Source organism: Monodon monoceros, unplaced genomic scaffold, assembly GCF_005190385.1.
Source record: "Monodon monoceros isolate NGI ecotype Baffin Bay Population unplaced genomic scaffold, NGI_Narwhal_1 Super_Scaffold_14, whole genome shotgun sequence".
In the NCBI taxonomy this organism is placed as follows: domain Eukaryota; kingdom Metazoa; phylum Chordata; class Mammalia; order Artiodactyla; family Monodontidae; genus Monodon; species Monodon monoceros.
Window position 1 is genome coordinate 58,589,027 of NW_021703770.1, and position 15,731 is coordinate 58,604,757.

At 40.7% G+C, this 15,731-nt stretch overlaps 1 protein-coding gene across 2 annotated transcripts; it reads right to left on the reverse strand.

Annotated features, from left to right (window-relative positions):
• Window positions 1–5,874: 5,874 nt before the first annotated feature.
• TMEM70 (transmembrane protein 70) lies at window positions 5,875–12,277 on the reverse strand. 2 transcript variants are annotated; one of them, XM_029223101.1, is made up of 3 exons: window positions 11,957–12,277; window positions 10,588–10,693; window positions 5,875–6,461 (listed from the first exon to the last, which is right to left on the reverse strand). In XM_029223101.1, exons 1-3 carry the CDS (start codon window positions 12,152–12,154, stop codon window positions 6,004–6,006), a joined length of 762 nt encoding a protein of 253 aa, XP_029078934.1. In that variant the 5' UTR covers window positions 12,155–12,277; the 3' UTR covers window positions 5,875–6,003. The 2 variants fall into 2 exon arrangements, with proteins under 2 accessions (XP_029078934.1, XP_029078932.1); XM_029223099.1 differs by having other exon boundaries at window positions 11,945–12,277.
• Window positions 12,278–15,731: the final 3,454 nt, after the last annotated feature.

A 15,731-nucleotide genomic window follows, 5' to 3' on the forward strand; every position in this document is an offset into this window, starting at 1 on the left:
TGATTCCGAATGTACTCTTTGCGAACACGTGATACAAATGAGAGCACAGAGCTTTAAAAACAAAATCAGGTATTTCCCAATCAATAGTAAAACAACCAGCCTGTAGGTCTTCTTTAAAATATCAAAAGACTAGCACTCTTTATCCCTCTGCATTGCTATTCTCTCTCCCACAAGTTTTTTTTTTTTTTTAAACCCTAAGCACCCCCTCCTATTCCTTCTTTCTTTATTTATGGCCATGCCGCTGGGCTTGGAAGCGTGGGGTCCTAACCACTAGACCGCCAGGGAATTCCCTCCCACAAGTTCTTTATACATCAATTCTCACGGCCAGAAAGCAGAACCTAAAGCTCTGAACTGAACAGGCTCACGCAAAGTGTTTCTGCTCGGCAACAGGTTCAGCCAGAGGGTAGAGCCCGGCTGGATGAGACCCCAGACACAGGACATTAGATGTAGTTCTGCATGGTGGGCGGGGGGGTCTCACCAGGCTTGAGAATGCATTCACTTTAGCAAATTACAGGTCCAGGGAATACCTTAAAATGGTCATTATTTTGTGTGTGGAATGTATTTCATTCCAAAACTCTCACTTTGTTCTAGAAAAACAGCCACCCCTTTAGATGTTTTGCTACCTGAAATTCTTTAAAGGACATGGTCTGGGATTAGTAGCCAAAAAATAGCATGGAGTTGGGGCCTTAAAAACCTACAGGTTTAGAGGAAAATAATCATATTTGTAAAAGGTTTTACTAAAGAACTGTACTACTTTCCCATTTTTTTAAAGGTAAATATCCATGGGGTGGGGCGTAGTCTGGGGAAATGGGGAGTTGCTCAATGGTCATTGTTTCAGGTTGGCAAGGTGAAAAAGTTCTAGAGGTCTGTTGCACAACAATGTGAATACAGTTAACACTAATGAACTGTACACTTAAAATAGGTTAAGATGGAGAATTCCCTGGAGGTCCAGCGGTTAGGACTCCATGCTTCCACTGCAGGGCACATGGGTTTGATCCCTGGTCAGGGAACTAAGATCCCACAAGCTGCCCAGTGCAGCCAAAAAAAGAAAAATTTGGTTACGATGGTAAATTTTATGTTATATGTATTTTACATATTTTTTAAGTGGGGGAAAAAAAGAGGACAAATCCATGAATGCTTCTAGTAGTCTCAAAATACCATTTCCCACTAAAAGGAACAAATACTCTAGAGAAATTACTGTTTCCAGGTCTGAGGCAGAAAAGGTTCAAGATGAGCCTAAAACATCTTATCATATTAGACACCCAATTTGATGACAGTCCCATTGACCAAAGATGGGTTTCCTATTGATGCTGGAACAAATAACCACAAACTTAGTGCCTTAAAAACAATACAAATGGGGAATTCCCTGGCAGTCCAGTGGTTAGGACTCTGAATTTTCACTGCCAAGGGCCCAGGTTCGATCCCTGGTTGGGGAACTAAGATCCCACAAGCCATGCTATGCAGAAAACACACACACATACGCACAATACAAATGAATTCTCTTACGGTTCTGGACGTCAGAAGTCCGAAATCAGTTTCAATGCGCTAAAAGCAAGGAGTCAGCATACCTAGTTCTTCTGGAGACTCCAGGGGAAGACTCTGTTTACTTGCCTTTTTCAGTTTGAGAGCTGCAGTCCTTCCATTCCTCCATCTTCAAAGTTCAGCACTGTCATCTCTGCTTCCATCGTCACATTGCCTCTCCCCTGATATCCTGCCTCCCTGTTATAAGGGCCCTGTGATTTCACTAGAACCATTTGGGTAATCCATGATAATCTCCCCAACTCAAGGTCCGCCTATAAAATCCCTTTTGCCATTTAACGTAACATTCACAGCTTCCAGACACGAACATTCAGCCTACCTGTAGACTATTATGATCATTAATAAGATAGTAACTGCAATGAATTGAAATACATCAAATATATTCAAATCAAACAGCTCATAAGAATTTTTTTAAAGTCCAATCACCAGATGATGCTAGGAAACCAACTCTATTTTGAAAACTGATAAAGGGAAAGAATCAAGCATTTATCCTGACTTTTCTATAGAAACTGAACTACCGGTAACCAAATAGTACAGAGAGGCAAGTTTCCCTTGCCTTCTCATACTCTTTTCTCTACTTTTAGAAGTATTTCAGCTAATATATGAAAAAGGAATGAGAGAATATAACCATTTTGCAACACCTAATGAATTAGTAAACTTGGGCACTGAGCATTAGTAGTTGCTAACGTCACAGAGAGAGACAGAAAGACATTGTATTCTTCTTGATGGATGAGCATGGTGGTAGCCAACCTCCAAGATGGCTCCCAATGATCCTTACTTCTTGGTATGCAAATCCTTGTGTAGTCCCCTCCAACAATGTATAAGGGTGACTGTGTAACTAAGAAAATATTGCACAATGATAATGTGCAACTTCCAAAGTAGATCATAAAAGACATTTTGCCCTCTACCTTGCTCTCCTGGATCAATTGCTCTGGCGGAAACAAGTAGCTCTAAAGAGAGATCCATGTGGTAACAAACCAAGGCCTCCTCCCAAAAGGCCAGCACCAATTTGTCAGTCATGTGAGTGAGCCACCTTGGAAGCAGTTCCTCCTGCCCCAGCCCAGCCTTCAAATGACAGGAGCACTGCCTGATGTCTTGACTGCAACCCCATGAGAGAACCTGAGCCACACCCCCTCAACTAAGCCATTTCCAAATACCTGACCAACAGACACTGTGCAATATCATAAATGTCTGTTGATGTTTTAAACCTCTAAGTTTTAGGGGCAATTTGTTATGCAACAATAGAAAAATAATACAAACAACATCAGCCATGAATCAGTCTTGTCCAAAATAATCAAACCTCAACCTGATGAAGCCTCAATTTATAGCAAATACAGTAGACAGACAAACATGTTAAACTACACCTTGGGGATATAATCAGAAAACCTAGACCATGAAAACATATATAGGACAAAACACTCAGTTTCTTCAACAGATGATTTGCAAGGGGCGGGGGGTGGCGGGGGAAACAAAGTGAAAGAGGGAATTCCCTGGCAATCCAGTGGTCAGGATTCCGTGCTTCTGCTGCCAGGGGCCGGGTTTGATCCCTGGTTGGGGAATTAAGATCTCACATGCCATGTGGCAGGGCCTAAAAAAACAAAAACAAAGTGAAAAATATAGAAGGGCCCATAGATTAGAAGTCTTAAAAGAGACTTAGAAAATAGGTGTGAATAAGTTGGGAACTTTAATTAGATCTTAATCCAAACAAAATGGGGGTGAAAATTATGAAACAATTGGAAATTTGAGTAGACTGGATATTTGATAACACTGGGGTCAAGGGCAGCTTAGGTATTATGATGGTACTGTTATTTTTTTAAGTCTTTATCTTGTAGAGTTACAAAATTAAATATTTAAGAAAGAAATCTGGGCTTCCCCGGTGGCGCAGTGGTTGGGAGTCCGCCTGCCAATGCAAGGGACACGGGTACGAGCCCTGGTCTGGGAGGATCCCACATGCCGCAGAGCAACTAAGCCCGTGTGCCACAATTGCTGAGCATGCGCTCTAGAGCCCGTGAGCCACAACTACTGAGCCCACGTGCCACAACTGCTGAAGCCTGTGCACCTAGAGCCCATGCTCCACAACAGGAGAGGCCACCAGAGTGAGAGGCCCGTGCACCGCAACGAAGAGTGGCTCCTGCTCGCCACAACTGGAGAAAGCCCACGCACAACAACAAAGATCCAATACAGCCAAAAATAAATAAATAAGTTTATAAAAAAAAAAAAGTTTAAAAAAGAAATCTTATGATGTCTGGGATTTGGTTCCAAATAAAAGTAGACGGCAAGTGGTCTAGATGAAACAATGAATCTGGATGACAAGTCACTTTTTCTGAAAAAATCAGAGTACAATTTTAACGAATGTGTCCAAGCTAAGGCTGTCATTCATACCTAATGACAGTTTTGTTACTTTTGCTTCCAAAAGCTGAAGTCTTTCAGTATGACGTAATCTACGTTGAGGAAAAGGATTATATCTTATCATCAAAGGGTACACTATCTGATGTAACCCAGAGGTCCAAGGGGATCACCCTGCCTTTTGGGACTCAAATAAAACTGACTCAATATCCTTCCCATAGGTAGAGGGAGACTCACCACCTTCCTAATCTTTCCAAGATCACTCTGCCTGGGGAGAGGGTGGTAAAGTGGCATGGAAAGACGTGCGTATATTTCTTACCTTGGCCTGAGCTGTTTCTGCGGACTTATTTCAGTGATGAACCATTATGGTATCCTACGTATGCTGATCCTTTTCTACATCTTGGTCTCACTCCAAATCATGCCCTTGAGAAGTCATCTTCCTCATGTAGTATTTTAAGCCTTTTTTCTTTTCTCTAAACAATTGAGGAATTATTGATACTCATAAAAATAGGATTTTCACTCCACTCCACAGGTGACAAAATGGTTGCATGGATATAGGACATTTAAAGAAAGAGATAGGATGTACTAAAAACAAGTTATGAGAAAACTGACCCTTGAGAGAAAACTTTGAAATGTTAACAACACTGTTTTCTTCTAATATTTATCTAACATTTGATAATGAGTATTTGATTATGGAATAATCTTTTTTTGTGTGTGGTACGCGGGCCTCTCCCTGTTGTGGCCTCTCCCGTTGCGGAGCACAGGCTCCGGACGTGCAGGCTCAGCGGCCATGGCTCACGGGCCCAGCCGCTCCGCAGCATGTGGGATCTTCCCGGACCGGGGCACGAACCCATGTCCCCTGCATCGACAGGCGGACTCTCAACCACTGCGCCACCAGGGAAGCCCTGGAATAATCTTTTTACAGAAAGATATAAATCACATTAACTGCTAAGATAGCAACAGGTCCACATCTAGGTGACAAAGGACAGAAAAGCAGACAGGCAGAGGCCCAAACTGAGGACAGAGGTGGTGGCAGCTTGTTCATCTAAGAATAGAGCCCGCCCTCTACTAAGACCACAAGCTGGCTGATCCTAGCAGAGGGCAGGCTCTAAGTCTCAGAAAGATGGGCACTGGTCTACCTTAAGCTGTCTCCTATAACCTTCTAGCAGCTTCGGACTTGATCTTTCCCCTAAGAACCAGTGATGTCCCTGCTTTCTCCATCCACCTCCCTCATACCACAGGCAAGCCAGAAAGATTAGATTTATCATCGTGGCAGGTGATAGATGTTAGGCAGCTCTCTACAGACTGGGTGTTTTGTTCTCAACTGTGACTCCGGCAACTAGCCCAGTACCTGACACCCTCTAGGCACTTAATCAGTATCTACTAGTCTAAATAGCATGACTCGAGGCCCGTTGTTCCTGGCTGAAAATCCTTCACAAGAACCAACTTAACATTAGCATGGAGACTTTTATTTTATAAAAGGTACTATCCATCTGTGTAGTACATACAATTTTCCCACTGTGTCAGGGTGTAACAAAGGAGAGTGTACATGGAGGGACAAATGGAACCACTGAAGACGATACTACTTAGGTCACCACTTCCCCAAGAGCTAACCACACCCTACTGGACATGGATATCTTTAACATGGGCAGCCATGCCAGAGACGATAGGCAAAAACCTGAGCTCGGAGCCAAAGGAAGCAGATCAACAGTCTCCCATAATCTGTGAATTTTTAAAGAGTTTTCAATGTGGGAAAAGGTAATATCTCTATCCTTAGAAAAATCCAAACACAAAGGAAAAATAACTTTCCCATTTGCTTCTGACATCCAATCCCCAGCTGAGAGGCAATCACACTTATTATATAAAAGTAACCATGCATATGTCAGCATATACATGTATTTTCACACCCTTTTAACACAAATGATAGAGTATTGTATGTTTTGTTTTTCAAATGTAACTTTTTTTATTATAAAGGAACATAATTCTCTGGAAATGAAAAGTTCTGTGATACAATTTCAAATTATTTTTTAACAGTCACTAACAAAAATCATAAGTAAAGGCAATTATTATACACTGGAACATAAATCACATTTAAGCACAAACATAAAAACAACAGACTCATTTCTCTTCTTTAAGCTGTTTCTTTTCACTGGCTTCTTCCACATCAAAAGTGAATGGTTTGTCATAACCCATTAGATGGTTATAGTCTTCAGGGTTTGGAAAGAGTGCTGGATTAACTAACAGTGATTTTGTTTTAGCATAAAATGTGGTAAACACATGTGTGCTATTTGGAATCGTCACGTCATTCTGGTGGAACACTGTACTCGTTTCCAAAAGCACAACATTATAAGTAATGGCTTTATAAGTGTCTGTTGTGGCCTCATGGTACAACCGAATGACATAGCCTTTTGTAAGAAAGTGAAGCAGTGTTGGAGTGATCACTGTAAAGCTTCCTATGATACCATAAAATAAGATTTGCAAAGGCAGACTTCCAAATATAATATTATTTTGTGCAAAAATGTACGGTAGAAATGCAAGGCTGATCAGACTTGTAGAGTAAGAAAAACATTTCACACCTAAATAAGAAAAAAAATGAGAGAAGATTAACATTTTTAACTTTTATAAAAGAATCAACCTATCCAATTAATTCTTCCACCTTTCTCCCTACAATATCATCATCAAAACAACAAAACCCAAACACCTATATAGTGCTTATTATATTCCAGGCTCTATTTTAAGCACTTTACATATTTCATTCATGAAATCTAGAAAAAAACCCTATGAGACTGATGTATAATTATCATCACCATCACTCCCATTTAAAAGATGAGAAAATATGAGGTACTTGCTCAATGTCACATAGCTACCAAGTAGCTGTGTTGGGATTTAAACCCGGGCAATCTGACTCTAGGGTCCAGGCTGTTGGCCATTACAATGCACTGCCTCTCCAGCTGGGAAGTCCGCTTTAGGGTTAACTGGCTTCTATCTCAGCTCCCAATAAAAGGTTTAATATTACTCAAAAATCTTTCTGAATACTATAAAAGTTAATTCAGTCAGCAGATAATCAAATAAAGCTCTCTATTAACAAGCACTTCCACAGATCTAACATAAAACGTTCAAATATGGGGCTTTTTCAGGCTAAGTGCACAGCATTAAAACAACAAATTGAAAAACAAGCAAACAAAAAACACCACCAGTGGTTAAGAAACATATGGGAAAGGTAATCAACTTCTTTACCAAGGAAAAACATTCAAGTTAAAATAGTGAGATATTTTTACTTATCACGTTAGAAAGATTAAAAAATCAGTGACTTCTGAACTGTATACTTAAAAATGGTCAAAATGGTAACTTTTACTTTATGTCTATTTTACCACAGTAAATAAATAAATAACTTAAAATGTAAATTTTCTTAGTTTGAATGTACAATTTTAACATGATCAAATACCATCTGTTTGGAAAACAGGCAAGTTGAGATCCTAGAAGGGTTGATTATAAAGTTATTTTGGAAAAACAAAGGAAGAAAAAAAGGGGGGAGGGTTAGATACTAAAACATAAGATTGTATAATTAAAACAGTGTGGTAGTGGCTCAGTACATAAACAGATCAATGGAAAAAAACGGGAAATCTAGACACAAACCTAACTGCATAGAGAAATTTAGTATAGAACAAAGATACAATCTAAAATAAGTGGTGCTGGGACAACCAGATTCAGAGAAAATTCCATCGATCCCTCATACCATATACCAGGAAAACTCCAAATAATCCAGAGATTTAAGTGTATAAAATAAGAGAGGTATAAGAAGAAAATACCCGTGAAGTCCTTTATAATCTGAGAATAGGTAAACTTTTCTAATTATGACTGAAAATACAGAGGCAATCAAGGGGAAAGTTGATAAATCTGATCTTTTTAAAATGTACATGGACATAAATACCGTAAACAAAGAGACAAATGAGAAAAATATTTGCAGCTTATATGACAAAGGGTTAATATCTCCAATACACAAAAGGTTTCTAGTATATGAGAAGAAAAGATCAACAACCCAATAAACAAACATGCCAGAAATATAAGCAGACAGTTCAGTGAAACAAAAATGCACACAGCCTTTCAACAGATGAAATGATGCTAAGCCTCAATCATAAGAAACATTCAATTAAAACCACAGTGAAGGCTGGGAGGGAGGGAGACGCAAGAGGGAAGAGACATGGGAACATATGTATATGTATAACTGATTCACTTTGTTATAAGCAGAAACTAACACACCATTGTAAAGCAATTATACTCCAATAAAGATGTTAAAAAAATAAAAAAATAAAAACACAGTGAGATACCGTTTTTCCCCCAAACTGGCAAAAACTGAAAATATGACATCATACTCTGTTGGTGAGGCTATAACAAAGCAGACACTCTCATACATCACTCTTGCTTGAAGGCTTAATTATCTTGCATTAGTAATTTTAAAATAATTCCTTCCCCCCACAGGTAGATGCCATGACACTGGTACACATGGGATTCAATGGGGACCAAGTTGCCTTCTATATAAAAGCCTCCTTAGCCCTTCCAACTACCTGTTTTCCCCATTAATCTTTCACACTATAGTAGGTTGAACAGTGTCCCCTCAAAATTCACATCCACTTAGAACTTTAGAACATGACCTTATTTGAAAATAGGGTCTTTGCAGACAATTAAAAGTTGAGATGAGATCATACTGGATTACGGTGGGCCCTACATCCAATGAGAGTATCCTTAAAAGGACAGAACAAGACAAGCAGAGACACAGAGAACGCCGTGCGAAGTAGGAGGCAGAGACTGGAGTTATGCACCTACAAGCCAAGGAAACATGAAGGATTGCTGGGAGCCACCAGAAGCTGGAAGAGACAAGGACAAGCTCTTTCCTAGAGCCTTCAGACAGCACGGAATGCCAACACCTTGATTTCAGACTTCTAGCCTTCAGAACTGTGAGAATAAATTTTTGTTGTTTTAATCCACCAAGCCTGTGGAAATGTATTGTAAGAGCCCTAGGAAACTAATACATACATATACTTTATTATGCCTGGATTGAAGTAATTGCTATTTTCTAAACATATTCTCATGCCTTTGCTCATACTACTTCCATGCCTGGGATGCCCTTCTTTCACAACATCTTCATGTTCAAATTCTACTCATCTTAAAAAGAGAATACTATGACATCCGTAATTATCTGTTGCTGAATTAACAAGAACCATCAACTAAAAGTCCCTTCAAATATCTTTAAATTAGGACCCAATTGGTAGTTTAAATGGTACCACTATGTTAATGTCTCTCACTCAGTTTTACACAGAAAAAATATTAATCCCTGATAAGTACAGTGACTTTCTATTACTATAATATTGAAGGAACTCAAACATTAAATTCTTCTACAGGTTACAGTTCTAGAACTTTGAATATCATGCATAGCTCTGCTCTTCCACAAATATTATATTGTACCCACACTAAAATTAATTCCTATTTATATTCTCTTCTCTTCAGAATTGAGTCAAGTGGGAACATGAAAAAAATTGATTAAGCCTTCCCTTCATTTGAAGTAACGGTGTCTGTATTCAGAAAGAAGGGTACCACGGGGGTCACGGTGAACACATCTCAAGGGCATCAGTCTAGGGATCCCAGGCTCAATCCAGAGATGAGACACAGGCTCAGTGGCCCACTCATGTTGTGACTTGAAGAAATTTCTACCATCCGAAACTGCTTATTCCAGTAACTTCAGAACTCCACTCAACAGTGATTATAATCACTCCTTATTCACAGAAAGTTTTAAATAGCTAAAATTGTATCTTAAACATACTCTATTTTAATGTCACACACTCTTGAGAACTTACAGACTTCCAGATTAAATTTCAGACAACTGGTTAACACCAGCATGATCAAAAACACACATGCAAATGGGGCACAGAAATCTTGTGGCCAACTTGGCTATAAAGTAATCGTCCAGATATTTCAGGTTATACTTTTTTTTTTTTAAGATTATTAAAATGAAATACAACCTCAGGAACTTGAATAAATCACAAACCTAAGTTCTTCTAACTTTCCCTACTAAAATATTCCATACTAAATACTGAATTATGACCTAAGGAAAGAGCTTTAAACTTGTAGCTATCTAATACACTGCCCTTTCCTTCTCCACGATAACTCCCTACTACTTGGATAACCACTAAGTAAATATGTTTGCTGAAAATTCTAAGATGACCTAAAAAAATGTAAAATTAATATATCTTTGAATTATAAAAGTATTACTGCTCATTTTAACTGCAAAATCTAAAAACATATACTGTAAATGTCTACTTACCCAAAATAACTACTCCTAAGAGGTATTCGCCCATATTTTTTTCCTCTGCATATTCAAACATTACATAAACATACACTTTTTGTTCTGTTTTATTTTGTTGCTAAACATCCCGAGAGGTGACCAAAGGATGGAATCTTTAGTGCCCAGCCATAAGATCACAAAATCATAAGAGTCTACAAAAACCTTTTAAAAATCTCCTAAAAATGCAAAGGTCTTAACCTCTAAATCTTTTATCAACAGACCACAAGAAAAAAATTATAATTTTTCCTTCTGTCTTGCAATTACGAAAAGTGCTAAAATAATAAGTTATCATATGCTAAGAACCTTTTTTTATAAGTAAAAGGGGGGGAGAAAAGGAAATATCCTCACTTCTGATTACCCACCAAATACTGTTCGGGCCAGATTCCCAGTATAAATCAGCCTTCCATCTTCTGATTTTTCAAGTTGTGTATGTAAACATCGAACACATCTTTCCCAAGAAACAGGTATCTATTGAAAGAGACCATTATAATGTGAGTACATGATAAACTGCATTTTAGACCAACTTTTAAGTTTATTTTGAAAAATATAATAAAGAGTAAAAGAAAACTTATCACATGGGGTGATTTAAGGAATTCTTCCAAATCATCTACAAAGCTAAAGAAAGCAAACTGAGTAACACAATGGCTTTCCTTAATTCCACTCACAAGTAGACACTGAATTGGGAGTTTGAAGACCTAAGTTTGCATCCCAGCTAGAAGCATTTTAAAGTGTGACGTTAAACAAGTAAAAAGTTAGTGGAAGTTTCTTCTACTCCACATCACTTTCAGCCAACTGTCAAAGATTTAAATGCATTAGCTTTTTAAAAAAAGTTTAATTATGTAAGTAAAATACTGCAAATTCATAAAGTTTAAAGTCCAGACTGCTTTTAATACTTCTAAAATATTTATACTATAGCTAGTATTTAAAAAAATAATAACTCTTTCCCTAAGGGTCTTGTATCTATCCCTTGCTCCTCGCAAGGAAAATATTTTACTTCAACTCCTACATCAAATTTCACAGGAACAAAAGAGTTGCCCGAACCTCTGAAAATGACTTTCACAACACACACTCTTCAAGATGTAAAAGGCATGCCTAATGCCTTTATGCTGAAATTTAATGAGATTCCAATTCCCGCGTTGGCCTTTCCTCCCAAGTTTCAACCATGTTTGCTAATCCTAATATTTTACAGGGCAGGATTAGGAGACAATTTATTCAGATTAAAATGAGAAGGATTAACGTCTCCATCCCATTTTTCCAGGGAGCAAAGGAATTCCTAAAAATAGAGCCACCTAATAAAAAGCAGAACAAACTCAAAATCAGGTTTCCCGAGTTCTTTCAGTTCGGTCTCCACGTGGAGCATCTAAATTTCGCTGCAAATTAACCCTTCCGAGCTTGCGCTCAAGGACAGAAAAAAAAAGTAAGAGTCCTCACAAGCCCAATGGATTTGCAACCGTCTCTGTAAAGTGACCGGAACCGCCCAGAAAATAAGCACTTTCCAAGGGACACTGCTGGACTCGCGGGGGCTGCGAACCCCGGGAGCACCGGCCTGTTGCCCAGGCCGAGGCCGGCCACTCCTACCAGCCCCATAGCACGGGGCTCCTTCAGCACCAGAGCCGCCGTGCAGGCCGGGGAGAAGCTATGGGAGAGCCGGGCTCCCCAGGCCCGGTGCTACTCCCACCCCCACCCTTACTCGGGTCCGCGAGCCCTCTGACCGCCGACCTGCGCTCGCACCCGACACGGCAGAAGCGTCGCGGCTGCCGACAGCCCCGCGCCCCCGCCGCCGCCCCGCCCCGAGGAGCCTCTGCAGGAGGCCGCCCGCCAGACGGCCGCCCTAGGGCCTCGGAGCGCAGTGGCTGCCCACGGTGACGTCCTCTTCCCACCAAGCCGCAGTCCGGCCGCCCACGGGCCGCCCAACGCCAGAAGCAGCATCCCGCGCGTGACCAGAAACGGCGAGTGCACTGCGGCGGCAGCCGAGCACGCCGAGGCGCAGCTCCTCACCAGACCGCGGCAGAAACGAGCCGCGCACTCGGCGCCGCCGCCAGGTCCGCGGGCCGCCCTGGCCGCCTGCGCGTGCGCAGAATGGACGGCCCGCCGGCAACCTGCCCAGGCACACGCGTTCCTTGTGGGCTGAGATCTGAATCCGACCTGACCCTCGCTGCCAGAACCAGCAAACGGCCATCCTGCGGGCTGCTTCCCCTCGTCGGAGTCTGGCGCTCTTTACAACCGTGTGGAAGGAGACAGAGGGGAGAGACACGCGAGAAGGACAAAGCCTGGAAGCAGGGTTAAATCCTTCATTCTCGTGGGCATCATTTTCTGTGCCCATTTTCTCTGCGGAAAATGTTTCTAACCTGTTGGCACAGAGGAATACTACAGTGCACGTTTGAACAAAAATGAATAGTAATTTGATCCAACCAATAGGTTGGTAGAAAATGAGTGGAACTCGTTCATATAATGTTGATACTTGTCAAATTTGTCTTCGGAAATCACTCTCATCCGTTTACACAATCGTTCATTATTTGTGAAAGGGATCTGGAGCGCCTCGCCAACTACCAGGACTAAGTTGGAAGCAGAGGATACAAAGATACTGAAGAAAATTGGAAATCCACAATGCTTACATAGTGAGGGAAACACCTAAAAATAAGCTAAAATATAATGCTGAAATATAATTGACATATACCAATTTACAAAATGCTGCAGAGGCCCGAGAGACAGAATGATTAATTTGGCCTCTGAATGTCCAAAGGCTTCAGGTTCAGCTGAGTATTGAGGGATGAGCATCCAACTAGTAAAGGACGCTTTTGTTTGCTATTTCAGAACCATGTTTTTCACTCAGTATGGTACTGGCAGGCTTCCCTGGTGGCGCAGTGGTTGAGAGCCTGCCTACCAATGCAAGGGACACGAGTTGGCAGGCCTGGTCCAGGAAGATCCTACATGCCGCCAAGCAACTAAGCCCGTGCGCCACAACTACTGAGCCTGTGCTCCAGAGCCCGTGAGCCACAACTACTGAGCCCGCGTGCCACAACTACTGAAGCCCATGTGCCTAGAGCCCGTGCTCTGCAATAAGAGGAGCCACCACAGTGAGAACCCCGCACACCGCAACCAAGAGTAGTTGCTCACAGCAACTAGAGAAAGCCCACGCAAAGCAATGAAGACCCAGTGCAGCCAAAAATAAAATAAATTTATAAAATAAAATAAAATAAAATATATATGTTATTGGCATAGGGGAGGAACAAACTAATAGTCGAAAATAGTATCACCTTCGCAACTCCAAATCCTGTCTACTTTTTTCTGGGTATCCAGAAGGATAAAATTATACTATTTCTTCATGGATAACTTCACTTTCTTTCTTTCGTTTGTTCATTGAAGTATAGTTGATTTACAATGTTGTGCTAATTTCTGCACATTATATATTATAGCAAAGTGACTCAGTTACACACATATATACGTTCTTTTGTCATAGTCTTTTCCATTATGGTTTATCCCAGGAGATTGGATACAGTTCCCTGTGCTATACAGTAGGACGTTGTTGTTTATCCATTCTAAATGTAATAGCTTGCATCTACTAACCCCAAACTCCCAGTCCATCCCTCCCCCTCCCTCTGCCCCTTGGCAACCACACCTGTTCTCTGTGAGTCTGTTTCTGTTTTGTAGATAGGTTCATTTCTGCCATATTTTAGATTGCACATATAAGTGATATCATATGTCTTTTTCTGACTCATTCACTTAGTATGATAATCTCTAGTTGCATCCATGTTGCCGCAAATGACATTATTTCATTCTTTTTTATGGCTGAGTAATATTTCACTGTATATATACATATATATATACACATATATATATACACACACACACACACACATATATATATACACACATATATATATACCACATCTTTATCCATTCGTCTGTCAATGGACATTTAGATTGTTTCCATGTCTTTGCTTTGTAACTTCCCTTTTTTAAAGTTATCTTCCACTTACCTTTCAAAAACTCTTGTTTTAGTGTAATTCATATTACAAACAATATCAATTAGCCATTATTGTACTGATATGTATGTAAATTTTTCTGTTCATACAGTGTTTTTCTTTAATAGCTTTAAAAAGATAAACTGAGGCATGCTAAAATTTTTGAGTTTATTTGAGCAAAAATTTATTCAAATCGGACAGCACCAAATCTGGAAATGGTCAGGAGCATTCCACTGACAGGAGCTAGGGGCAAGGTTTTTATGGAGAAGATGCACATGCAAAGCAAGGAAATTATTTGATTGGTTATAGCTTATGCCACACTGTGAGGCATGTAGGATCTTAGTTCCGCAACCAGGGATCTAACCCATGCCCCCTGCAGTGGAAGCGTGGAGTATTAACCACTAGACCGCCAGGGAAGTCCCTGCTTATAGATTATGCTGTTGCATTATTTGAGAAAATCTAGTTGGCTGTTTGTGATTGGTTGTTTGTGATTGGTTGTAAATACCTTGAGGTATTTATAAGAATTGAATCTGGCTTAGCTTTTGGGTTGCTCACTAAACTACCAAGGCATCAGAGCCATCTCAGTCTAATGGCCTCTTTGTATGATTACTTCAACAATACATTGAGGGACTTCCCTGGTGGCACAGTGGTTAAGAATCTGCCTGCCAATGCAGGGGACATGGGTTTCGAGCCCAGGTCCGGGAGGATCCCACATGCCGTGGAGTAACTGAGCCCGTGCACCACAACTACTGAGCCTGTGCTGTAGAGCCCGCAAGCTACAACTACTGAGCCCGCACGTCTACAGCCCCTGCTCCACAACAAGAGAAGCCACCGCAGTGAGAAGCCCACGCACCGCAATGAACAGTAGCCCCCGATCTCAGTAACTAGAGAAAGCCTGCACAGCAACAAAGACCCAACGCAGTCAAAAATTAATTAAATAATTAATTTTTTTAAAAAAGTATATATATATATAGAGAGAGAGAACCTGAATTTTTATCTTCTGTTAAGCTTAGTTTCTTCCTACAGAAACTGTAAGCAAATGAAAATGATAATATTTGGTCTACTCAAGGTTTCTAAGTAGCTAAAATGAGATGATATTCTGAAAATTCTGTGCTATAGAATTATATGAAAGTGTCATTCATGGTTAAAAAGATTTCCCAATTCTTGGGCTTCCCTGGTGACGCAGTGGTTGAGAATCTGCCTGCTAATGCAGGGGACACGGGTTCGAGCCCTGGTCTGGGAGGATCCCACATGCCGCGGAGCAACTAGGTCCGTGAGCCACAACTACTGAGCCTGCGCGTCTGGGGCCTGTGCTCCGCAACAAGAGAGGCCGTGACAGTGAGAGGCCCGCGCAACACGATGAAAAGTGGCCCCCCGCTTGCCACAACTAGAGAAAGCCCTCGCACAGAAACGAAGACCCAACACAGCAAAAATAAATTAATTAATTAATAAACTCCTACCCCCAACATCTTTAAAAAAAAAAAAAAAGAACGATTTCCCGATTCTAGTAGTTTAGAGACAATTTTTGAAAATATACTACT

What these genes read in the sequence shown, in the direction of transcription:
- TMEM70 (XM_029223099.1), bottom strand. Translation starts at nt 12,154, where the DNA reads ATGCTGCTTCTGGCGTTGGGCGGCCCGTGGGCGGCCGGACTGCGGCTT. An exon ending in CGTGTCGGGTGCGAGCGCAG is followed by an intron (nt 10,694 to 11,944) that starts GTCGGCGGTCAG and finishes CTCTTTCAATAG; the next exon opens with ATACCTGTTTCTTGGGAAAG. An exon ending in TCTGGCCCGAACAGTATTTG is followed by an intron (nt 6,462 to 10,587) that starts GTGGGTAATCAG and finishes TTTCTTATTTAG; the next exon opens with GTGTGAAATGTTTTTCTTAC.